Source organism: Phoxinus phoxinus (assembly GCF_949152265.1).
Source record: "Phoxinus phoxinus genome assembly, chromosome: 1".
Classification (NCBI taxonomy): Eukaryota; Metazoa; Chordata; class Actinopteri; order Cypriniformes; family Leuciscidae; genus Phoxinus; species Phoxinus phoxinus.
The window spans coordinates 47,429,328-47,456,761 of NC_136876.1; the positions used below are offsets into that span (position 1 = coordinate 47,429,328).

At 37.6% G+C, this 27,434-nt stretch overlaps 1 protein-coding gene across 1 annotated transcript in view; it reads right to left on the reverse strand.

The window, feature by feature from the left end:
* Positions 1-452: 452 nt before the first annotated feature.
* LOC307003600 (5-hydroxytryptamine receptor 3A-like) overlaps positions 453-27,434 on the reverse strand; it is a 74,581-nt gene continuing 47,599 nt past the window's right edge. The window contains exons 6-10 of the mRNA XM_079622257.1: positions 21,591-21,763; positions 21,304-21,470; positions 10,070-10,280; positions 2,832-2,963; positions 453-2,425 (exon numbers count right to left, since the gene is read on the reverse strand). Coding sequence (XP_079478383.1) covers positions 2,097-2,425; positions 2,832-2,963; positions 10,070-10,280; positions 21,304-21,470; positions 21,591-21,763 — 1,012 coding nt within the window. The 3' untranslated portion in view covers positions 453-2,096. The remainder of the gene's footprint in view (positions 2,426-2,831; positions 2,964-10,069; positions 10,281-21,303; positions 21,471-21,590; positions 21,764-27,434) is intronic.

A 27,434-nucleotide genomic window follows, 5' to 3' on the forward strand; every position in this document is an offset into this window, starting at 1 on the left:
CTGCTCTAGTCTTGCCATTGGAAGCTCCTTGTAGCAGCCGACGTTCCTGCTGGATCCTGCAGCCTATCTGGCAACCTCGAGTCAGGGCTCAATACACCGCTCTACAGTCATTTGAAAGTGATTGCAGTACCAGTTTTGGCCACAATCTTACATACGGTTCCTTTAAAAAGTAACTAACTGCGTTACTTTTTTTTCACCTGGGCTAGGCTTGTTTTTTTAATAACAAAAAAGTAATATTTTTGGCCAAATGCAAAGACCCTTTTACACCAAAAGTGAAATAATATGCCTTGGTATGAAGGAAATGCAGATTCACTCCTGTACAGTAGAGGCCATCTCAAACAAACCTTTCAGCTGCTGCTGTTCTGGACAACAGAAGAAGAGGATGCAGGAGAAGAAAGTTAAACACTTACTTTACCAATAAAAAAATACAAAAATCAAAGTAATTTTTTCTTATGTTTTACTGAATCATCGAAGGTCAGAAGCAAGTACATTGGTCAATAAAGTGAGATTAAATGCATACAAATTTATGTTTTATTTAACATGTTTAGTTATTGGAGGTTTGTATATTCTGATTCTGCATTTCACAGATTTTATTAATTTTGAGAAATAGTGAATCTTTTTTATTCAACTGAAATGAGTAAATGCATGCTCACAGTTAGTCTAGAACTACAATAACCATCATGTTTACACACAACACATCTGCACTTTGATTTCTCTCGACATGGAGACAAGAGAGCTGTCAGTCAATAAACGGGAAAACCAAATTACTTGCATTACTGAAAAAGTAAATCAGATATTTTGTTGTACATTTTACAACAATAATTGGTTACTTTAGTTACTTAAAAGCGCAATCTGATAATGTAACTCAAATTATTTGCGATGAGTTACCCCCGCCCCAACACTGACTATCAGCGTATGATTGCTACATGGATTGCTACATGTAAAAGTTTAAAGGGATAGTTCACCCAAAAATTAAAATTAACCCATGATTTACTCAAAATTAGCCAATTATTTACTATAAGTGTTACTATTTCGCCGTAACTTGACTTGCGCACGGCTGTCTGCCAGAAGCTAGTTATTTTAGTCGATACAATTTTAAATATAGATATTTTTCTTAAATGAAGGCATCGCTTCACTTTAGAAGGCCTTTATTAACTCGCCAGAGCTGTTTCAATCACTTTTATCATGAATGGATGCGCTTTGATGGACTTCCAAAAAATATTCCCATTCAATCCCATTATAAAGAAGAGCCAGGGCATTTTTTAATATAACTCTGATTGAATTCGTCTGAAAGAAGAATGTCATATACACCAAGGATGGCTTCAGGGTGAGTAAATCATGGGCTGATTTTTGGGAGAACTATCTCTTTAACCAATGACATGCTTCTCAAACTGACTGCAGAAAAATCAGTAACAATGTTGAATATTCTTTATATAAATATTTTCAATAAAGTTGAACATATATTTCCCCTTTAGACATTTTTTTATTTTTTTACTTGGTGAGTGCCAAATTTGGTGTTATTATCAGCATATTAAGGTATGTTTGTAAAGTGATTATGTTTTGGAACCTTCAGGAAACTTTAACTAGATCTTTCTCAAAGTGTACTTTGCTGACTCATGTTGACTTAAATAAATGTAGATAATTTATTGTTTGAAAAGGATTTTTTTTTAAATGGAGAATGTGAAAATTCATAACAAGAACTCATTTTTTAAAAATGGCTCATTCTGACATATTTAGACAGCATGGGTCACATATACTTGTTCTCAAACCAAGCTCATGCTCCACTTTTCACCATAATGCTAACCCCCCTAAATATTTATTATTTTAAATGATCAAAACATGAAACATTTCCAATTTAACATTAATCTAGCATAAAAACCTTATATACCACTTAACACATTATATAATCCCAGCACAGTTTTAGTTAAATTTAAGTTTGTCTAATTAAATGAAACAATTCAGATTACTTAAAATGTGTCAGTTCTGTGAACTCAAAAGAAAAAGAAAGCTCTAAATACTCATACAAGTTAATTTGATTGAACTAATTTATTTAATTTAAGTTTACCCCTACTCAGACTAATTAATTATTTTAAGCATTATGGGTGATACCAACGCGTCCAAAGCCAAGACATAAACGCAATAATAGTGATTATGTAAACAACCAAGAAGATCCTATTTATGATTCTTGCCCTTCTGGTAAAGAACAGAAGAATCTTCTGAATCTTCTTGAGGATCTGTCGGTAGACTCTGCACTCAGTGAGACAGTCGGGAATACAAGACTTCTCTTCATTCTGATCTCTAACTGACTTTTGTCGATTTGCACCCCGACACTCAGTGAGAATCTGCTTCAGAAGGTCGAGGGTACAAGACTGCTCTTCACTCTGATCTCCAACTGAGTCTGGAGGATTCTGCTGGTCTCTTGCATCTGTGAGAGGAAAAAAGCATAGTTTTGTATTGTCTGCATAAACTCACATACGATTTTTCGATGGGGAATCTTTGCTGATACTCTAAAAACAAATGAATTTCACATGTGGTTTTAGGGTGGCTTGTTTATGTGATAAAGCATTACATTAGCTAAGTTCAGACTTCAAATGCTATTTTCATCCATCCATTCATCCATCTAAACCATTTGTCCTACTTTAGAGGCACAGGCATGCTGGAACATGTATAGAGTCTAATTTACTCAAAGATTAATTTTATTAGCTTTTTTTTGCATATGTACAAAAAAGCAAATATTCAACTTAATTTAACTAATAAACCTTAATTTGTGAAGTAAAAGTATAAAATACATGAAAAAGTTCCTAATAATCTGATGTTGTGTCAACTCTTACCATCTTGTCCACTAACAGCAGCTGTAGTTTCCACTGATATCTTCTTAGCTCCTTTAACCTTCAGATAATTCACAAAGATGGTCTCCAAAATGCTGACGCCAATTAGTAAGAAGACCACACCGCAGTAAACCCCTGTGAAAAAAACGAAACTGCTCAGATAACAGAGTTTTGTTACAAGACCGTTCTCCAAATATTCAGTGTTGGTTCTGAGAACGTAACAAATGTCCAGATTTTGTGACGTTACACTGTTAGACATTACCAGGCTTTTTTTTACAGTAAATTGCTGGCAACACTGTTGGTTCATAACAATGGCTCATCGCTCTGTCAACCCATGAATCATGATGAGTCACTGAGAACCAATGAACAAGTGTCTGTGGGTTTTAGGTTTTACCTGATCTCTGATCAGTTTTATGCTTTTGTAGATGTTTTAATTCGACATTAGTTTAATTAAAATGAATAATGGTAGTTAATGGTCTCTTATTGGCCTGTTTAGCTGAGCCATTCATAGAACAAACAAAACAAACCCTGACAATATATAAAATAACATATAGACTCTTGATAATCTTATTAGATGATTAGATAATTGGATTTGAAAGGTTTTACTTTCAATAAAAATTTGCAATAGATTTGTAAAAGGTTTGGCCCGGGTTTTTGTTGCATTTACACTGTTCTGATCACTAGGGGTCACCGTGGAGACGGATGTCGGATTGTTTTGAAGCGGTGACACAATATGGCACCGCTGTTAATATTGTTTAATATGTGCCATATTATTTTAATATGGCACAATATACTAACTATTGCCAGTAATATACTGTAATCTACAGTATGTTACTGCAAAAATGCACTAAATTAAAACTCGAGTTAAAACTAATTTCACTTGCAGAAACCGACTGCCTTATATTGACCAATTGTCATTTAAACGTATTAACTAAAAATTTCAATGCACTAATAATCTGAGAAAAGTATTAATGTGAAATTATTGTTAATAAAGAGATATCCACTGGACGAGTGGAACGGTGAAAAAAAAAAAAAAGTACAGTAAACTGCATAGGAGTGTCTTTTTTTTTAATCTTACACTGTTAACCCTTTCAACCCCACAGGAAAATCCACACTACAAAGAGTAAAAAGTAACATTGATAAGATAATTAAGTGAATATGTAAGTGATTGTTGAGCATTAGTGATGAACACCTGCTGCGCTCCAGTGCTCCTTTCATTGATGCAAGAATCAGTTCCCACTTCCCGCCCCGAGTGTAAAGCCAAACGTGATTGGTTGAAGCGATAACGTGCTACGATTGGCCAGCTCGATGTGGCCGTTATCTGATTGGCTTGAGTACACGGTGGGTGGAGTCCACTTATTTGTGGATTTCTCTGCACGTCTACGCCAGAAGTGTTTCAAAATCCACAAATGCGTGAGGGGATTCACAAATGCACAGGAACCGATTCACAAATAAATGCCAGGCAGAGTTGTGTTTGTAAAATAATAAAACATGTGTAAATATTTGATTTATTTGCAAATCTCATTTTATTTATTTGTGAATTTTACATTTTTTGTGAAACTCTTTACATTTATTTGTGAATATTAATCTATTCATTTGGAATATTGCAACAATAATAATCCCATACATATCATCTTTTATCATATATATTAGGGCATAAATGTTAATTTGCAGTTTAATATGTTGCTTATACAAAGACATTTTATTTCAACGTATTCAGTCGATTTTTGCTCATCTCAGTAGGCAATATAGATAGTTTGCTAAAAGCTAAACTAAAGGTTAATTCATTCACACACAGACACGCGCGAACTGTAGTAAACAACAGCATGCATGTGCCGTGCAAATCATGAGAATATGAACTTCATCACTGCATTTGCAGGAATTGTAAAATCTTTTTTCTTATTAACTGAAGTAGCCTAATGCAATATTTTTACTCTAATAGCTTATCTTTCCCCACACATGAACTGTGATGATGCAATAACGTTAACTTTACATTGCGATGCTGAGCTACAGTGAAATGATAGAAAAGACATTATCTGTGATAATTAGACCTAGATTCGCATCTACCGCGCCGCGCTAAACACCGCGCCGCAGGACCTGATAAACGCGTCTTTACATTGACTTAACATTGAAATCACTCGCGCCAGACGCTCAAGAGTGAGTGAGTAATCATTTTAAAATAAAATTGACTTTAATCAAACCACGGATCTGTGATAAGTTTTGTGATCCGTCTCATGATCACTTTGAGGGGAGGATAAATGTATCCCCACCGGGGATAACAATAATTAAGCAGAGGCAGGGATACATTGACCAGAAAGGGGGAAATCCCACGCATCCCCCCCCCCCCCCCCCGGCAAATAGTACCCTATGCCTTCTTTATTCGTTATATTTTCAGAATTATGTTCATTGTTAGATATCATCATCAGATGATTCAACAATAGGGAGAGGAAGAGGTAGAGGTAGAGGATAGAGAGGCAGTGGATCATGGGATCTAGGCGAGGAGGTGGACGACGAGGAAGAGGAGGAGAGCGAGAGTCAATACACGACAAAGATGCCCGGCAGCTACGAGAGACGATCTTGATAGAATTGAAAGTTTACAAAGGAGCGACCGAGGTTTGTTCAATTTATGTATACTATTCACTCAGACATGAGCTATATCTCTATAATACAAAAGTGTGCAGTTTTAAATGATCTAATTCAAAACTAAAACAAATATTCTCTGTTTATGTAATCTATCTAAAAAAAGCGAGATCAGCCGTTCTCATTATCGTTCTGGCATCTCATTACTCCGCTAATGTGACACGCCCATGCAGAGCGCGCACTATTCAAACGCAGATCTGAAGCAACACATGCAAACCAGTCAACGCCCACAACAGCTGGACAACACACTCATGTGAGGAATAATAATATCGTGATAATCCTGGAAATTTTACCTCAAACGTGCTGGAGTAGCCTAACAACGGGTCCAGCTGCAGATCATCAGTAAGTGCTTTGTTCTAATCGCGATATGAAATGGTGTCTGTAAACCGCAAAAGACTGTTTAAATTTGAATCCCGTTTCTGTGTTTGAATTTTATGAATAAAAATGTTTCAAAACACCCCCCCACCCCCCCACCCCCCCCGCGCCGGCACATTTTTGGTCCCCAGAGGGTTAAAGGCAGAATAGTTTCTGTCATTTTAGTGTGTCTGCGTGAGGTAATCGAAGCTGCTAACACACACAAGCTCTTGAAACCCCGCCCTCTGCAGCAGCTCACTTGCATTTAAAGGGCCAGGCACAAAACGGTGCGTTTTTGCAAATCCTCAAAAAAGTGACGGTGATCCTTTTAAGGGAATACTGCAGGTTTAACTCTTTAGGCGGCAGAGTATTTTTCCTAAAACGTTCGATTTTGACATCTTAATTTCAAAAGGCTATATCTTAAAAGTGATAAAAGATAGAGACTTTCTGTAAATTAGAGAAATACAAAGGATGACCCAAAGTTTAAGTAGGGATTAATTTTCCCATCTAATTTGCATATTATGACGTCATATGGTGGCGGCCATCTTGGATTATAGAAATTTCATGAAAAGTCACGTTTAATGATAAAATGCAGCACTTCTTTCCCCCCAAAATGTCCCTCACCTTCTGTATGCTATATTGCACAATACTGAATGCTCAGGTAAATAGTAAGTAGTAAACAAACTGTGTAAATCATTACTAATAAATGGTAGAAACAAACCGAATGCATGTAGTGGTTGGCCTTTTGCTGTAGAGATTTTCCATTTACTACATACAGTAGGCACTCTGATTATATATATATATATATATTACATATATATATTATTCATATGACACACAAACACAAGTAGACAAGACCTGTTTAGTTGCCCCGTGTCACACCGCCTCTGCTCCTGCTACGAGCAGTGCGGGCGCGGCCAGATCTGCCTCACGCGCGCGCGCCGAGTGCGCACAGCTCGGACTACTGTCTTTGTCATTGCGACTCCCCACCCTGCCTCCACGTTGCCCCATAACTGTCCTATGAATACTTTGACCTCGTCTAACATACCCAGTAGCTTTAGACAACGTCTCCACCACAATAATGTCGCCGCGATTGCGGAGAGGCACACGGTCAGAAGACAAACTACATGGCTAGCGCGGTAAAAACCGGGAGAAGCGCTAGCTGCACCATTACGTGGCAAAGATGTACCGGGAGAAGCGCGAGCTGCACCATTTCGCGGCAAAGATGTACCGGGAGAAGCGCGATCGTCATTCTCAAAAGGCAAATATTCCCCTTCAGAGTCAGAATCGGCGAATAACATTTGCAACACATTCTCACGATACAAGTTTTTATTAGCCATTTGATGATTTTCTCTCACAAATCTCACAATTTACTCAGACGCTCTGAACTGAACTGCTTCAGTGCTTCCGCATCAATGACACGAGCGCTCACTTGATCTGCTGTTTTCTCCAAGGAACATGACGTCATTTTGGTCTTGAATCAAAGTATTACATGTCTGCCATCTAGTGGTAGGGAATACAAATGAGATATTACACCATATTAGGATCTACAGCCTGTTTTATTACGTCTTGTCGCAATTTTGCGACTTTGTCGCTTAGAGGGTTAAATCCTTTTTGCTTGATTCTAGTGACTTTATTTGATTTGAGATTCAATTACTGAATTGCATATTCTTAAAAAATAAATAATATTAAATATTCAGCCCAGTCAGCACGTTGATCTCACCATGTGGTCACAACGTCAACAATGTGAGTCACAGTGAGCTAAAAGTGTAACCTCAAACTATGGCCACAATATGAGCTCATGCCAGATGTTGTTGTTCTATGAATGTTTTGAGAGCATTATGTTATGTTCTTATAATGTTTTCTGTAGCTCATTTTATTTTTGTTACCAGAATATTATCCTAAAAAGGTAGGATAACACTCTCTAAAAACATTTGAAACATGTTTAGTGATAACATTGATAAAACATTTTCCCCTAACATTCTTATAAAGTTTTAACAGGAAGTATCCCAGCAGACACAGGACTGAACCTCTTAACCCTCTGGGGTCTGAGGTTTTTTTGGGGCCCTTGAGATGTTTTGACATGCCCTGACATTTGTGCTTATTTCAGCTACTTACAACATACCTTTGGCCAACTCATAATTCTGCTGTATTGCAGCACAAACTCTGCTACAATAATATGTGAGCAAAATGGAAGTTACATGTTTGCATTTTATAGAAAAAAAATATTATGCGTGGTTAGTACGTTTTGGGAAAAAAATAGTCACTGCAATGAGCCCATATAACTCATACTGAATAGTTTGGCACAATACTTTTGAGTTACCATTCTTGTAGGCTAGAATGTTTACTACAAAATGATGTGAAAATCATTCTGATCACTCTTTCACAAAACAACAATATAATGATTTAAACTTTGTAAGTCAGTTTTTGTATCAGCACTGCTTTATGCGTAGGGGTGTTGATGGCCATGAATATGAATGAGGGGAGACAATAGACACTCCCCCAATTGCTGTGAGGCAGAGAGGAGAATCTGAGAATGAGAGGAGATTCAAAGGATTTTTGCTCTGCAAGTCAGCCTGGCCATGAGCACATTCTAGTCCATTTCCAATCTTTCAAAATCGTGGCACCAATCACAAACGTTAAGGCGCGCTTTACGCGACGACGATCGCTCTGATTGGTTGTAGGTCTATCCAATTGCGCCCAGAGGCATTTGAGCTGCGTGATGCCCATTTGGAAATGGGCTAGACACACTCTCAGTTACGACAGAGAAGGGTCTGGTGTTAACCAGGCTAGTATCAATTTTACATGATCATAACAATCCTGGATTTATACAGAATGAGATCTAGCAGCATTTTAATCAGAAAAGTGTTGAATATTACTTATAAAAACTCAAAATATCAACAAACCTCAAGAATCAGCGCGTGAATATCAATAACGGTGACACGTTTCATGCCGCAAAGCATTCTGGGTGCCTCATCAGTGGCTCCCAGAATGCATTGCGGCATAAGCCAGCAGCCATATCACACTGTAGCCCAAGACTGGTTGCCCACTGAAGCTAAGCGGGGCTGAGCCTGGTTAGTACTTGGATGGGAGACCTCCTGAGAAAAACCAGGTTGCTGCTGGTAGAGGTGTTAGTGTGGCCAGCAGGGGGTGCTCACCCTGTTGTCTGTGTGGGTCCTTACGCCCCAGTGTAGTGACGGGGACACTATAATGTCAAAGAGCGCCGTCCTTCGGATGAGACGTTAAACCGAGGTTCTGACTCTCTGTGGTCACAAAAAATCCCAGGATGTCTTTCAAAAGAGTAGGGGTTTAACCCCGGGATTCTGGCCAAATTTACCCAGTGGCCTCTGTCCATCATGGCCTCCTAATCATCCCCATATATATATATATATATATATATATATATATATACACTGACTGGCTTCATCACTGTCTCCTCTCCACCAGTAAGCTGGTGTGTGGTGGGCGTTCTGGCGCAATATGGCTGCCGTCGCATCATCCAGGTGGATGCTGCACATTGGTGGTGGTTGAGGAGATTCCCCCCTTCTATGTACAGCGGTATATAAATGTACTGAAACATTATAAGCATGTCACCGTTATTGAGATTCACATGCTGATTTTTGAGCATTGAGTGTGTCTAAATTAAACAGTAGTTGACAAAGTCTAGTTTATTTTATTATTATACCATTTATCTTATTTAAACACTGTTGGATGTCATACTGCAACATAATTAATTATGTGAAATGAATAAGTCATGATGGTCTCAATGAGATCAGCTGATCAGAGCACTACATGATGATTATATCATTATCGTCATTATCATGGCTGACATCATCTGATCACATTTTCTTTTTATTGCTCTTGCCATAATAAACAGTGACAACAGCCGGAGAAAAACCTAAACAAACCAAACTATTAATTTCAATAAATCATCAACATCTAATCCTCTTTTAATCTCAATATGGACTTTTGTACACATGATAGAAGTAAATCTGGTTAGTAACTAGAGAAGCTGGTAATGCTGTTTGAGGAGTTGATTAATGACGTTGGAGCCTGACATCAAATGTTTAGACGTTAACCCAATTTAAATTTTCGTCTGAGTGTTGCTGGAGTCCACGTCCAATAACATTTCTAGCTGGGGTGACTCACATTGTGGACATAATATGAAGACACAGTGACACTTTTAGCATTGTGATCATATCACTGTGAGATCAACATGTTGACTGGGAGGTCAATGTTAGACTCACCAATCAGAGGGATGCGTTTCCCTGTAGAGGGCAGTGTGTTGGCAAGAATCAGCAGCATCACAGAAGTAGACAGCAGTAAAGTCACTTTGAAGGTCACTTTGTCTGATGCATTTGAGTCAACGAAGAAGGAGATCAAATCCAGCACAAGGAAGAAAAATACTGGTATTATAATGTTAATGACATAAAGTACAGGTCTCCTTTTTATGATGATCTGTGAGAGAGAGAGAGAGAGAGAGAGAGAGAGAGAGAGAGAGAGAGAGAGAGAGAGAGAGAGAGAGAGAGAGAGAGAGAGAGAGAGAGAGAGAGATTAGCATCAAGATGGATTTAAACACGAAAAATTATAAATTAAGTGCATAATTAAATAGGGGTGCACTGTACCAGTTTAAAAGAAAAAACAGTTGGGTCTCTTACAAATAATGATGGACGAGAGATTTCTATTCATAATTGTTACTAAGAATTTAAGCTCATATAATGTGATATATTGTGAAATAAAACGTATTTGGTGATATATTAATTTCCTTCAAATTTTAATGCCGATAAAGATCTGTGTTTGGTTAGAACAACATTTTTCATTTTACGTTAAAACTACAATAAGTTCTCATTTGTTACCATTATTGTATTAACTAACATGAACTAACAATGAGCAATTCACTTATTACTGTATTTATTCATCTTTGTTCATCCGCTATTCATTGTTTGTTCATGTTAGTTTTTAACAAATACAGCCTTTGTTAGTAAATGTTAAAATGTTTTGCTCATGTTAACTAAATGTGTTAACTAATGAAACCTTATTGTAAAGAGCTACCCATTTTATCTTTTATTTTACATTGTCAAACTCAGCATGTACATCTCTTGATAATCTGTGGGTGGTGCTGAAGGAGAAAACTTGGTTTCCACACTGTGGAGGTTAACTTTGCATAGTGGTTACAGAGAAGAGAGTCAACATCATCACAATGAGAGAGAGTATTGCACACAGTGAGAATTGTAAACTTAAACTCAGGATATTTTTGCCATGTTTGTCTTGTTTTTTAAGCACATGTTAATGGCTTAACAAAAGCAACATTCATTTTCTAGCGGTGTTTCATTACTAAATGAATCCACGTGTTTAAATGAATCGGGTGAGTCAATGATTCAGTGACTCATTCATAAAGACAGATGCTGTGCCCTATACCTTCATTCCCACATTACTCCTCTAATATAGTCCACTTGAAGGAGTGAGTGAATTAAAACGAGTGAGTTAATTCAGAAACTGAGTTGGCCGGAAGGGATGCAGCTTTTGCATAGTCTGTGCTTACGGTTTAATAATCATTTGAAACTTAGCAAACTGGCAGCTCCAGTAGTAATGAAAATATGTATCGTGAACTCTGTCATGGAAACTAGCATGTATAAACCTTAATTAGACAATTTAATAATCAATTAAAATGAAAATGATTTTATGACGCTGTTGTTAAAGCTACACTGTGTGATTTTTACCCCCATCTAGCGGTGACATATGACCATCCAGTGAATATTAGTTTCTGTTCCTCTCAATTCCGGTTTCGTTTTAACTCCTACGGTGGCCAATGTAGTCCAAGATTAACATGGCTTCCAGTTCGACCTCGTCCATGAGTATTCCTTCAAGTGATGAGGTTACTTTAGAAAACTATTATAATTTGCAGTAATTTAATTTGTCAGTTAACATATAGGTTATGACATCTATGTAAAATGAATAATAGTTTTATGTTTTCGTTAGTCTTTTACCATTTCATTGCTAACATCAGCTATCAGTCCCAGACGAATGCAAGCTAAAGTAACTTTTATCAGTGCTATCGTTATTCTGTATATTGTACGACATCACTAGCGTAAGGCAACGTTTACATTGTAGGCTATATCATTTTCTCCGTGAGCAGAGATCAGTTGATGTGACGGAGGTGCGAGGGAGAGGTAGAGGGAAAGGAAAAAATAAAAACAGGGCCGGTGCCAGTGAATTGCGGAGACGCGAAAGGCGAAGCTTGAATTAACGGGTATGTCCCTCTTTGGCTAATGTACTTTCAAGATGGAGGGGCAACATGGCGACCGTAGAGGTGTGCGATATATCGTTTAGAGTAGACGATATCCAAATTGTTGTCTGGACGATATGCAAAATTGGGATATCGAATATTTCATAATTTGTACAATCCGACCCCCCAAACATGAAAAGAGCTGAAGGTAGTTAAAGAGAAAACCAATAACACACACTATAACCTTCTAAACTATGATATGTAGCGATTTTAATACTGTATGGGGTTTGTTTGACTGTATTTTATGGGGGGGTTTTTTGTACAAAATCACGATCGTTCCTCAATTGCACAAGAGTAATTGCTGCTACTAATTTGCAATACAACTACGGAGTTCTTACCTGTGTGTTATGACGTTTCTTAGGTTGAAGCAACAATCCAAAAACGTTAAGAGTAAAGCCGATGAACGATTAATGAAATAGCTGATAGAAAAGGCAACATATGCGTTGTTAGCGGAAAACTGAAGTCTGGAGTTAAAACGTTTTTCTTAAATGTCTGTGGCATCTGCAAGTGGCGAGTTTCGTGATTGCATCATTAGAAAATTGCGTTGCATAATGATGAGTCCAAAAGATGGAATACATTTTCCCAAGAGATACACCGTAATAGCCTCCGAACAGGGCTTCTTTTAACTACTAGTAAATGGGTAGTCACATTGTTGTTAGTCTACCAATAGAAGTACTGTTTGCAAATAGGGGTGCACACGTATTCGTATTGAACCGGTACGAGGCTTTCGGTTCGGTACGCATACAAACCGAACGATTCGCTGGACCATTTTTTCCTGCCGACCAAAATCCGCGCTGGCGCGACCACCATAACGTTGCAACATCAATGGCAAACCTCTGGGCAAACGTAATAAAAGCGGAACCAAACTGCGCTATTATTTTGTGCTTCACGGACACTTTATCAGTTCGGACCATCAATGTCAGTATGTCCATGATGTCTATGAGTATGTCAGTGCAGCGCGAGCCGAATCGTGATGAAGCGACACTGTTATACACAGCGCTAAGAGATCCAGAGAAAACATTTTAATTCGCCACTGAAGTAATAACATCACTGCGAGATCTCGTGAGAAGCATTCACATTTCTCTGTTATTAACGGATCAAACGTTGAAACCAGGAGAAACATTTAGCCATGAATGAACTAGTTATAGGCTTTAAGTTCACAGATCAGCAACATTCACCATGGATTTAATACAGTAACACTAACTGTAACCATGGAAGTTTGGCAGGAATGGTAAAATGCCTTCAGGTAGGCCTAACGTTACATCACACATCTTTTTCCAGCACTTCAAAACTCAAATATTATCATATTTAAATTAAATTTTTAATGTGATGATGACCAAAACATTATTTGTTCATCCTTCAAAGATGACCCCCATTTATAAAACTAAAAGTTCCAAGAAAGTTCCAAAAAAAGTTCCCAAAAAAAATTTATTTTAGTAAATAGGAAATTTATCTGGCATTTCTTTCTTTTTGCTGTATCGAAAACGTACATCACTGTATCGTATCGAAACAAACCGTGAATTTTGTGAACCGCCTATTTGCAAAGCACAAAGTTAATTTATTACGTACATATATTGTACTGAAAAAGCACTGTTCTTGTATTACAATAAATCTTTAGTACAGTAACTGCGTTCATGTTTAAATCAATAATGTCTCATATCTTTATGTACTAGTAATTCTATACAATGATAGGTCAAATGCAGCAAGTCAAAAGACCAACTGGACCTTCTTTGCCTGTTTGCACACATTTCTTTGAAGGATTACAAAAATATCGTCTGAATATCGATATCGAGATATTGGAAAAAAATATCGAGATATTAATTTTTGTCAATATCTCCCACCCCTAGGCGACCGACATTCGAACCCCTCACCCGTATGTATTTTCAATGGCATATTATACACTCACGAGAATACTTTATTACTTGAACGAAGTAAATATACATTAATGAGCACATATATTTTTGAAAGAATTAAGCTAAGAATAAACTAAAAAAGTTACACAGTGTAGCTTTAAATTGGACAAGTGGCTTGGGAAATGGATGGATGATTCAACTGTGAGTACCATCTTCAGGTCAGATAAGGGAATTAATTTACTGCATGACTCTCATGGTGCATTATGGGTATTTTATAGACGATTAGGCATACATCGTTTGTACACTCGCTATTGTGGAGCATTGTGGGATTGAATGAGTGCACTTGGTAACATCCACTATGGTTTCGGACATCACTACAAATGACTGTCTCCCCCCAAAATGTCCTATTTAAGGGTATATGGTGATTTCAGACACTTGCTTTGTTTCTGAAAGAATCAGATGTTTGAATTGAATGACTCATTAAGACAGTGACTTGCCGCCACCTGCTGGCAGTTTTACTTAAGCGTTAGATGATTATATAAAGACAGGAATATATAGGGCACTTTTTTAAGGATCTAAGCGCATGGTCTAAAGCGCACAGCCAAGTGCAGTTAGGCCTTGTCCGAATCCACTTTTGCTAGTTTTATGACGGGAAAAATGGTCGGCACACACGGCGCATGGTCTAAAAGGGTTGTCACTATTCTCTTAATGAGTAATGCGTGTGTTTTGGGCGTAATATGAAATAAACCAATCAGAGTTTCTTCTCCCATTCCCTTTAAAAGCCAGTTGCACTCGCGCCATGGCGAATTTGACGGTGGAAAAACTGAACGCTTCTCTAGCAAGGAAACTGTTCTGTTCAGTGTTAGTTTTCTTTACAAGCCGTAGGTTGCTTTGATTTGTGTGTAAGTAGATCGTGCGTGACACCTAGTGGTGAAAAAATATTATTACGCTGTTAAAAGAGAGCTACAGGAAGCACGTAAATCAGTAGAAGAAGAGACTCGTTTGTGATCTGTGTTTTGGATGCACGTCATTGTTGCTGTCTATCCTTGGAGTAGTTACGATCGTAAGTTATACATTTTATATTAAAAATAACTGTAATAGTGTGGTGTTAGTTTAATTATAAGTTAGTCGTTGTTAAAATGTTTAGACATTGATGTTTCATAATGAAAGCTAGCGCGATCTAACGGCTAATATACAAGTGAAGCTGTTCTTCCCTTTATTTTCTTCAAGCGCATGTTTTAAGATTATAAAGCATATCGGTTGTTTATTTAGTTGTTTAGATGTGTAAATTGATGTTTAAATGTGAACATTATCCATGACATTTTGTGGATTACTTTGTAATTTGTATTTTTGTGTTTCCTTTAGTTTTACAAAGTAAAGTAAAGTGTGCATCACATAAGCACAAAGAAGAACGTGTGATGGAGCTTTATTTCTGTTAGCTATCTGTCAATGCTTGGTTCAAAACACCATTGCCAGGGCAGAATAGTAAAAGATCGACTGCACGGCGGGTGAAGACAAACAAACACAGTTTCATCCAGCTTACAGTCAGTACTAAAATATCAAGATGGACGAGTCACATGCTTGTAAAGCAGAGGAAGCTGACCAAGCGCTAGAAGCAAAATCACGGTCAAGCAGATCACATCGTTCAAGTAGATCTTCAGCTAGTGCGGCTGCGACCACAGCAAGAGCTAAAGCAGCAGCGTGCAAAGTAAAAGCTTCTTATGCAGAGAAGGAAGCCATCATGATGAGAGAAAAGGCTAAAATTGAAGAGGATCAGCAGAAAACACTAGCCATAACAGCACGCAGAAAAGCAGAGGTTGAGGCTGATTTATATGTATTACAACTGCAGAAAGAAGCTGAAGCAGCATCCACAGAAGCAGAAGTTTATGAAGCAGTAGTTTATGGAGAAGATGGAGCAAGTGTCGACCTAGAAAAAGAATCATACATTTCAAGCTAATCTGAACGCATCAGAGAGTATGTGCAGAAACACTCACAGCTACAAAATGCTCCTAATCTTAATCCTAATTTACAAAAAGATAGTGAGAACTCAAGTTATGTGACGAGGAGTGAAGTTGCAGGCTCACTTAGTTCTCCCCCTCCTATGGTGAAGGAGGAATTGAATGCTGAGACAATTCCTATGAGTCAGGAACAAACAATTCAACACAACGACCTGTTTCCCCGTACAAATGTCAAGATTGAGCCATCTGATGAAGTAAGGGGTCAAAACTATCCTGTAAGAACGCCACGTGAGTCAGGTCTGCCCTCTCAAGTCCCTTCTGAGAGCTTTACTCCAACACCACCACAAGCGAAAGACTTCGCCACATATCTGTTAAAGAGAGAAATGGTGAGTTCTGGCCTGTTCCAATTTGACGACTGTCCAGAAAATTACTGGGCGTGGAAAACATCTTTCCGAGCAGTAACCAGTGAACTCAGTATAACAAGTAGAGAGGAGATTGACCTTCTCATCAGATGGCTTGGTTCTGATTCGTCTATGCATGCCAAACGAATTAAATCAGTTCATGTCAATGATCCTGCCATAGGAGTAAGAATGATATGGCGTCGCCTTGAAGACTGCTATGGATGTCCAGAAGTCATCGAGCAGGCGATGTTGAGGAGACTTGAGGCTTTTCCTCACATTACAAACAAAGACACCTATCGTCTGAGAGACCTTGGAGACTTGTTGCTTGAACTGCAGTCTGCAAAGGAGAGTGGACGTTTACCTGGACTCACTTACTTGGACACAGCAAGGGGAGTTAACCCCATCGTAGAAAAACTCCCATACAGTCTGCAAGACAAGTGGATTACACAGGGCTCCAGGTATAAGGAGGACCATAATGTGTATTTTCCTCCATTCAGTTTCTTTGTTGAATTTGTTTGTAGACAAGCAAGAACCAGAAACGATCCTAGTTTTGCACTTGCTTCAACCAGCCGTTTGAACATCACAAAATTTGACGGAGCTGTCAGGTCGAATAACAGAACATCTGTCGTCGTCAAAAAAACTGAAATAACGGCTATACGACCAAACCAAGACAGAAACTCTGATGAGAGTACAGACCCAGACAAGGTTTGCACCATACACAACAAACCTCATCCACTTCACAAGTGTCGCACTTTTAGAAACAAACACTTGGACGAACGGAAAGCGCATCTGAAGGAAAACTCCATCTGTTTTAGATGTTGCGCTTCCATTAAGCATGTAGCAAGAGACTGCAGAGCATCTATTAAGTGCAGAGAATGTGACAGTGACAGACACATTGCAGCTATGCATCCGGGTCCTGCTCCGTGGTCCATTGAAACGTCTGCATCACCACCAGATAAATTCACAAAACATACAGATGAGGACGTTGCTGAGATCAACAACAAGTGTACTGAGATTTGCGGGGATGCTAGGGCTTCAGGGAGTTTATATTTGAGTTTTTGGCTTGTACACTAATGGCCCACCGTAGTCTTGGCTCAATTTGAGCACTCTGCAATGTAAGCCTATGGGATTTTTATGATTTTTAATATTAATTTTTAAGAAAACTGAAAGTCAAATCAGTTTGAAAAGATATAGCACACCAAGTCAGAACAGTCTGAAGGTCTGACCCGAGTTTGGAGTTTGTAGAATTAAAGCTCTAGGAGGAGTTAGAGTTGTACATTTTTAGTAAGAATAATAATAATAAAAAGTTTAAATAAATTTCAGTAAGTTGGCTTTTCCAAGCCAACTTAATAAGTTTACATAGGATTTGAGTAAGTTGGCTTTCTCAAGCCAACTTAATAACATTAAATCACCATTATGGGTCCTAAAGATACATACATCCATGTTTAGTTTAAAGACATAAAAGGAACTATATGCTGAAAGTACGTAAATTTAATTTCTTTCACTTCCATTCTTAAATGGATGTAGGCCTATCACTCATTGGGCCCTATCTTGCACCCAGCGCAATTGACTTTGATCACCGACGCATGTATCATTCCTATTCTGCACCCGCGCACAGCAGACTTTTCCCTCCACAGACGCACGTCTGTAAATTAGGGAATGAACTTGCGCTGGCGGGGGCGGTTCAGCGCAAAGAGGAGGCGTGTTCCGGCCCAAAACTTCCATGGTGCTATTTTCCAGTTTTAGAAAGCAATTGCGCCATTGACCAGGAAAAAAACTGTCTAAAGACAGTGGCGCGTTGCGCGTTAGTGATATGGTATTTTAAGGGCGCGTGCTTGGCCATAATGTAGTGTGTTAACGCGCATCCACTTTGATTCTCTAATATAAACGCGCATCCACTTTGATTCTCTAATATAAACAGATGCAGCAGTTTTCATTTTTGCAAATCATACATTATTACAAGGAAAAATATTAACACACGAGGGAAATCATTGTTGTGTCCGTGAAGATGTGAAAAAGATCTATCTAGATAAAAAAAATAAAAAAATCTAGATTAGGCTACACATTTACTATACGCCTGTTTAACCGAAGCTAATTTGGGTGGGTTCCTCCCATCATCCCCAATGTCACTTCTCTGTGTTTTACGGTCCTGACGAGAACGTCGGTTTCCTCGGCTGTGACCGCTCCTGGCGTGCGCCTGGCAAATCCGCCGTTATAATAGCGATCCGCCATGAAACAAGCGCGCCTGCTCTTAAAGGGAATGTGAGATGACGCTCTGATTGGTTTAATTCACGTTACGCCCAAACCACACCTACGAATAATGAAGCTACTTCAGACCAACCCCTTTTAGATTTGCGTCGGGCGCAAGAGTCATTTATCCCGCCGGGAAAATAGCAACAGCGCCGGGATCCGCCCACAAAGTTACTTGCGCTTTGCACTTTGACACTTGCGTTTCAGATCGTTAAAATAGGGCCCATTATGTTTTAAAAAACACAAATTTCCTTGCTCCTTTAATATATGCATGCTAATGAGGTAATTTACATTGTCTATATATGGTTGAATGTGGGCGGAGAAAGGGCGGTAAATGATTTTTTTTTGCTTGCGCAAATTATCAGTTAGGCTGTGATTTATAAAGTGAAAATTGCGTGCAGGTGTGCGTACGCACGGTTTTATAAATCTGATATTTTTTTTGCGTACGCCATTTTTGGCTTTTGTGCGTACGTACACTTTTAGTAAGGTTCCTACGCACAGTTTTATAAATGAGGCCCCAGGGCAGTTCACTTGGAAGTAATAGAGTCCCTATCAACATCAAGCTTCATTTGTACTCTGCGACGCTTCTTGGCCGTCAGAGGTCCGGTGAAACATTTTCGTTCAGACAGAGGGACGAATTTTGTCGGAGCAGTGAAGGAACTACAAATTGAGAGCAGCAACTCAGAGTTGAAAGGTTTTTTGCAGAATCAGGGCTGTACTTGGACATTTAATGCTCCACACTCCTCCCATATGGGAGGAGTGTGGGAAAGAATGATCGGGATAGCCAGACGTATTCTGAAAGCTCTCTTGATGAAAACTCCCACTAGACTCACGCATGAGGTCTTAACAACGTTAATGGCTGAAGTCATGGCTATTATGAATTCCCGACCCTTAACCCCAATTTCGACAGATGCAGGCATGCCTCAAGTGCTCTCACCAGCGATGCTCTTAACTCAGAAAGCTAGTGTTGCTCCAGCGCCTCCAGGAAACTTTGAGTTAGGTCACCTGCACAAAAATCAATGGCGTCAAGTCCAGATGTTGGCTGATTCATTCTGGAAGCGATGGAAGCAGGAGTACTTGTCGACCTTGCAACCCAGAAGGAAATGGACGGAAGAGAGGAAAAGTATTCAGGAAGGGGACATTGTCATGTTGAGAGATGGGGAAGCTAAGCGCAGTGAGTGGCCAGTTGGTCTTGTTACAAAGACTGTAGCCTCATCTGATGGAAAAATTCGTAAGGTTATGGTGAAGACGGCTAAGCAGGGAACTGTCAGAGAATACCTAAGACCTATATGTGACATAGTCTTACTTTTGTCAAGTAATCAGAATGCATAGTGGTATAACCCAAGTTATACCAGGTGGGGAGTGTTCTGTTCAGTGTTAGTTTTCTTTACAAGCCGTAGGCTACTTTGATTTGTGTGTAAGTAGATCGTGCGTGACACCTAGTGGTGAAAAAATATTATTACGCTGTTAAAAGAGCGCTACAGGAAGCACGTAAATCAGTAGAAGAAGAGACTCGTTTGTGATCTGTGTTTTGGATGCACGTCATTGTTGCTGTCTATCCTTGGAGTAGTTACGATCGTAAGTTATACATTTTATATTAAAAATAACTGTAATAGTGTGGTGTTAGTTTAATTATAAGTTATTCGTTGTTAAAATGTTTAGACATTGATGTTTCATAATGAAAGCTAGCGCGATCTAACGGCTAATATACAAGTGAAGCTGTTCTTCCCTTTATTTTCTTCAAGGGCTTGTTTTAAGATTATAAAGCATATCGGTTGTTTATTTAGTTGTTTAGATGTGTAAATTGATGTTTAAATGTGAACATTATCCATGACATTTTGTGGATTACTTTGTAATTTGTATTTTTGTGTTTCCTTTAGTTTTACAAAGTAAAGTAAAGTGTGCATCACATAAGCACAAAGAAGAACGTGTGATGGAGCTTTATTTCTGTTAGCTATCTGTCAATGCTTGGTTCAAAACACCATTGCCAGGGCAGAATAGAAACGGATCTTTTTACATGTGCGCCTGAACACACCTCGTTTTCAGACCAGCACGCCCATGGGCGCAAGTGCATTTGCTATTTAAAGAACGTGGCGCAGGACTTGAAAATAATAACTGCGTCGGGCTGAAACTAGCAAAAAAAACACTTGCGTCGTGCCTGGCACCGCATTGCGCCGAGTGTATGTTTTCATTGTTGTGATTTGTTTTGCCACTGTGAAAAGTTAAATTCTTTAGAATATTATTATTTTGTATCAATATGAATGCTTTATTCTATTCTAAACAAATTTAACTGAATGCTGAAAAATGATTCAGGGTTATTAGTAAATAATTTCATTCTGATATACAAACACACATCTCCCTTCACATTCACAGCTTCCATGCAACATCTGTTCAACCTCTGGTGTGAGAACCATATTATTAAGGAATATACTCTCTTGAGCAATTTACATGTTCACTTTGAACATTAAATAACAGATAAAATAAGGTATACTATAATATATTATAGTATGATTTCACACTCTGGTGTATAATTGAAACAAACAAAAAACAAATAATAAAACGGTTCATTTAGAAGATATTTGATACCCCTGCATTTTTAAGGTTTAAAAATATAATAATTACATTTATTTCACATATTTTTCACAAACTCATGAACTAGTTGTTTTTGTTTTGTAAAATAGTTGTATTTATATATTCAATATTGGTTAACATTCCATATCCAGTGCGCTGTACCTTATAGATCAGCTGAGACGTGTTACGCCATTCAAGATCATCATAAATGGTATGAGTAATGTTAGTTATATTGATGAAATCCCACTCTCCCTGCGTCTGAAAGGTCTCCTTTGACTTGATAATAATATGATTATCACTAGAGAAGGTATCCATTTGAATCTCCTGATCTGTGGGAACAGACATTAATATTGTATTATTTTATAGTTTAGAAGTCAAATAGTTTAGAAGAATAAACCATGTTATCTTGTGTTTGTTTGTCTAAACTGATTCATGTGTTTCAGAGTTACCTGAATACATTGCAGACTGAAGTGTTATCTGGCAGGTTTGGGTGTCGAAGGGAAACCTGTAGAGATCCATCTTGCAGGCCGTGGTCAGAGATAAAACTTCAGATGAGAGTGTATAGCCAAAATAGAGCAACAGCACATTTGGAGACTCCTTTGTTCCAAACTCTGTCTTGATGCTAAATGGATAAAATATAAATTAACAATGATAATTAAAGACATGGTTTAAGACAGCAGTTATTCAAAACAAAAGTAACTTGCAGACTTCTGGTTATCATGTTATGTCTGGGGTGTCTAATCCTGCTCCTGAAGCACCACTGTCCTGCAGAGTTTAACTACAGCCCTGATTAAACACTCCAGAACCAGCTGATCAAGAGCCGTATCTCATTTCAAAATCACACTCCAGAGGCCGCATTTGTCAACCAGATAATATTAATATTTTGTTGGTAGTACCAGTTTGCAACAATTATTAGTTAACACTAAGTTGTCAACACTTCGGAAAAAAATACAAATAAATTCACTAGCTTTTCCCTTACACTTGTGAGTTTTGCAAAGGAATTTTACAGGTTTTTCCCAAATCACGAAAGTGACCTCGACGCCCGGGTTAGTGGTAGCATAAACCATCAAGCAAGTGCTATTTAAATAAACTCCTGATGTACTTACAAACTTACCAGTGTTCCCTTTAAGCTAGCGCTATATAAATGCTAGTTATTTTAGTCGATAAAGTTTTAAATAAAGATTTTTTTCTTACACAAACGCATCGCTTCACTTTAGAAGGCCTTTATTAACCCCCAGAGAGACATACTATGTTGTTTTTTTGTGTTATAAATGTTTCAATATGTTGAAAAGAAAACATGTACACATGATGTTGACTATTTGACACAGACATCAAAATGTTGGATATGATTCACAACAACGGTGACAACCAAAACAAAAAAGCTTGGGAGTCAAGGATGAGTTTTGTACTATGAAAGCTACCCATCATGCATTGCAGCATGAAGCTTTTTTTTTTCTTGTCACCATTGTAGTGAAGTCCACGAGGCCCCAGGTGAACAGGTTGGCAGGGCTAGGAAGGACATCATACACTATAGGACTGGGCGATATATCGCATGACAGTAGCCGCGTTTCCATTACAGATTTGCGCAAATGTTTTGCGCTATTATCTAAATATCGATACAAAACTATTGCGAAATGACGGCGTTTCCATTAACCGATGTTATGCGACTAAAACGTCCTTTTTTCTCTCGCGATAAGTCATTCCAAAACATCACGGCAGCGGACGTTGGTTTATATAATCTCACAGCCGCATTAGACATTATTATTATTAATGGAAGGAGTGTTATCCAAGCATTAATGGCAGGGAAAGACCCGTATACTCCGAACGATATATGAGGAGTTTCTGGGTGTTTCGCCCTCATTTCTGCTCTGAGGTTTTGATTGTGGCATTTCTTTGAGGTTTAGAATTCAGTATTCCTATAGGCTAATTATTGTTTATTTTAATAAAGAACTCTGTCTCCTATTCCAAACGATCCATGTAGGCTACTTTTGTGTCCATTCGTTTTTCCTTTTTAAACCCGTAATTTAAAAAACGAAAAATGAACGGTTTACTTTTTAAAACGCAAAGTTGAACACCACAATTTTAATTTGAACTGGCTACACCAACTGCTGCGCAAAAAAGTAAATATCAACGAATTTTCAGATGTTTGTTTAATGACTTTTTTCCCCTTTATTAAACATGTAAAATATTCACAAATTAATATGGAAAACATGTCGATTTTACTGGTTTTCTAAGGCCAAATTAGAACCTGGAATTGACATTTTCCCGCAGTGCTGAATAAGAAGAGCCATTAATATTATTAAACTATTGTTTTCTAACTCGGCTAAAAACATCTCCATCTCCGCTGTTAAGCAGATGCGCTTTTAGAGAGAAATGCACCTTTCATACGCATTAGGCCTACTTATTCAGAACAAAATGTATTAGCTTTCGATTCGAATTTGTTCGTTTTAAAGTGGACATTTCAAGCTTTAGCTACATAGGCTATATTTTGTTTCTGTTCTCGCGCTCCAGTTCAGGGAGATCATGAAAGCACGCCTGATTGTTTTATTTTATTTTACAAAAGCACAACGCATTCTTGTTATTGAGTTTACACAAATAAAAGTAGTTACAAATAATGTATTATTATTTTCTGTATGACCAGAAAATTATAGAGTAGGCTATATTAAGTTGTTTCACTGTTAATAGGAAAATGCAAGTGTTCACGCCCGCGCCTCCGTGCCATGTAGGAGTGCGCGCTCCACACTCCACACATACCCTTAGATAGGCCTATGCGTCAAAATATTGTGTTTATTTGTGATAATCTCAGCCCTGTATTATTATTGTCTAACCCATATTATGAATGACATTTGACGAATTGCTTTGTTCCTTTTTTGGATAAAAGCGTCTTCTAAATATAGCCTAGTAATAATGATGATAATTATTATTATTTGCGTACACGGACCCCAAACACACCGCTTCTTCTAAGTCAGGTGTCTGTAAATGCGCAAAAACTGTTTCCATTGCAGTTTTGCGAAATATTCCTTTTTCGAATTGCCTGAAAAACCACCTCATGCGAGCGTAAAAACTTTTTTGCGATAAACGAGAGTTTTTGCGAAATTGACGTGTTCCCATTGTGCGTATTTTTAATTCGCAATTTCAATTTGCGCGATTTGAAGGGTAATGGAAACGCGGCTACTGTTAGGCACATCTCATCAGTAAAGCCGATTCCTTGATTAGTAGTAAATCGCCATCACCTGCTTTCAGATGTAGTGGCATTTACTACACCAGGAGTCCTCAACTCTGGAGCACGAGATCCACTTTCCTGCAGAGTTTAGCTCCAACCCTAATCAAACACACCTGAACAAGCTAATCAAGCTCTTAATGATTAATACAACGTTACAGGTACACAACAAAATCCCCAATGTTAAATCAACATTGCTCAAGTACATATTTTCCCAAACTATAGAGTGTTAAAGTTAATGAGATAATTAAGTGATTAATTAAGTGATGTTTGAGCATTAGTGATGAACACCTGATGTTAACAAGCAGAATCACTGAAGAAAAGAGGAACACAAGAACTACAACTGACTTCAGACACAGCCTTAGTTGAAATCAAATGAAGAAAACATTAAATCTGTGAAGATCTCAGCAGAGGAGGAATAAACAACTCCACAAACAGCATTACCAGCTTCACGTATTACTAACCAGATTGACTTTATTTCAATTGAGGAGTTGATTGTTGAGAGTTGATATTTAAGTGATCAAAAAAGTATGCTACCATTATGGTGGTCAATGTTTGCTTTAGTTGGTCTCGTGACCCATTTAATTTCCAAAGCAAACTTCTTTAAGCATTTGCCATAGTGTGTCATGATAAACACTTGAGCTTTGCTGAATAAAAAGTTCAAAACACAAATATGCTTTTATGCGAACAAGACTTTTAACCCGTGATTTGCGCAATTTTTTTTACAGCAGCTAAATAAACTTAAAATACTCCGTCAAATATGGTCATACAGACTTAATAAATATGAAAAAATAATCTGTGAGATGTCTACTTTTGTATGTGTCCACTTACAATCAAAACAAAACGTTGTGCTTTTGTAAAATAAAGAAATTAAACAGGGTGTGCTTTCTGCCGTCTCCGTCTCGTGAACTTTTTTTTCTTGAGCACGTCTCTAAACATAAACAAAACTCAGCGAATACTTGTCACACATTTGTGAGCTCTATATATTTATAAACATTTAAGTGTGTAGTTTTAAATTATCTGATTCAAAACGAAAACAAATATTTTCTGTTTAAGTAATTTGTATAAAACCAACAAGATATCCAAGTTCTCTAATCCTTCCTCATTAGTTTTAATGTGACCACACCCACACGCGCAAAACATATAGAGATGCAAATCGTCCACGCGTCGCGCGACCGCGCCCATTACATCAACAACAAAGCGCCGCCAAAATTCATCAGTCCTGCAGTCGTCGAGTTTGGAAGACATGCTGTGAGATTATTGGATTTACCGAAGAAGAAGAACGCGATTTGAAGACAAGAAAGATTTTAAGGTAAGAAATAATTTTGAATTATATTAGTTAGTATTGTTGCATAAACTTCACATTGCAGTCGAACTGTTGCTCGAGCGCTGAAATAGTTCGACCCGAGCCCACATCAGCGCGGCATTGAACATTTTATCTTATTATGTAGGTAGCCAATGTGCCTGATGCTTTCACTTGATGCAACGTTCGTTTTTGTGATTAAAATACATGTAAAATATTACCATAACATCTGTCTTCCTGTGTGCGGAAATTTGTTTATGTAGCCGTGACAGACACGTGCATGCGCGACAAGAGCCTTGTTGCTATGCGCGCTGATGCGCTCATCTGTTGACATTTCCGAATAATTTCCACACAAACAAACGTACATGTGTAATTACTAATTAGTATGAGAAAAAAATATATTCATGCCTATCGGACGCGGGCCAGGCTCGGACAGAAAAATCCGCAAAACGCCCCAAACATAGGCTTCATGTTTTTACTCCAATCTCATTTCATAACGTCATATCGATGTAACGTCATATCGATGTAAACATTTGAAGTAACATATGATAATAAATATATTTTTCTCTAGTGTAGTGTTACTGAAGTGTTCCTTTTTAACGATGCCTGCTATAGCCTACTATTGTTATTATTTTATGCAGTCCTGCAGGTATGCCTGGTGTTCATTTATATATATATATATATATATATATATATATATATATATATATATTAGGGCTGTCAAAAGATTAATCGCGATTAATCGCATCCAAAATAAAAGTTTGTGTTTACATAATATATGTGTGTGTGTATAATTATTAGGTATATATAAATACACACACAAGCATGTATATATTTAAGATTTTTTTTATATTTATATATAAAATATTTATATTTATATATAATATAAATTTATATACAGTATATAAATGCAAATATTTCTTAAATATATACATGAATGTGTGTGTATTTATATATACATAATAATTATACACAGTACACACACATATATTATGTGTAAACAAACTTTTATTTTGAATGCGATTAATCGCGATTAATCTTTTGACAGCCCTAATATATATATGTATATGTATTTGTATATGTATATGTATATATATATATATATATATATATATATATATATATATATATATATATATATATGTGTGTGTATATGTGTGTGTGTGTGTATTTTATAAATTTTAAAAAGCAATTTTAACCAGAACAAATCTAAAATGTATTCCAAAAATCGTGCAGCCCTAGTTTCTCTTGATATCAGCATGTTCACAGGTTTTTTTTTATTTTATTTTTAGGTATAGTCCTGCTGACTTCAACACGAGCAGAACATGGTAAAGTGAAAAATCAAACATCTGGGATATTACAGGTATGTACTATGTTTCAGGAATGGCACAAAGGTGTGTGACTGGTTAAGTCTCTGTCTTTAGTTCAGTGTGTTAAATAATGTGCTTTTTTGCCATTTGTTGTGTATCTTTGGATTATGTCGTGTTGTAAATAAATCCAAACAATCAAAAAGCCGTTCTTTTTAAAATCTCCTCATTCTTTGTTCACAGTTCCTGATAGGCCCTGAGAGCTCCTAATAGGGTCATTATAGGAGGCTCTTTGTCTCTCTCAGGTGTGAAACACTCAATATTCATGGTGGTTAACGCCTACTCGCATAAAGCTTTCTTACACAAGACATGTCATACAAATTTTAAATCAATATATTGTCTGTTCTGAATGAGTAGTCAAGGTGATTTTCACATAGTTTTGGAGCAAATATTCTAGGCTACG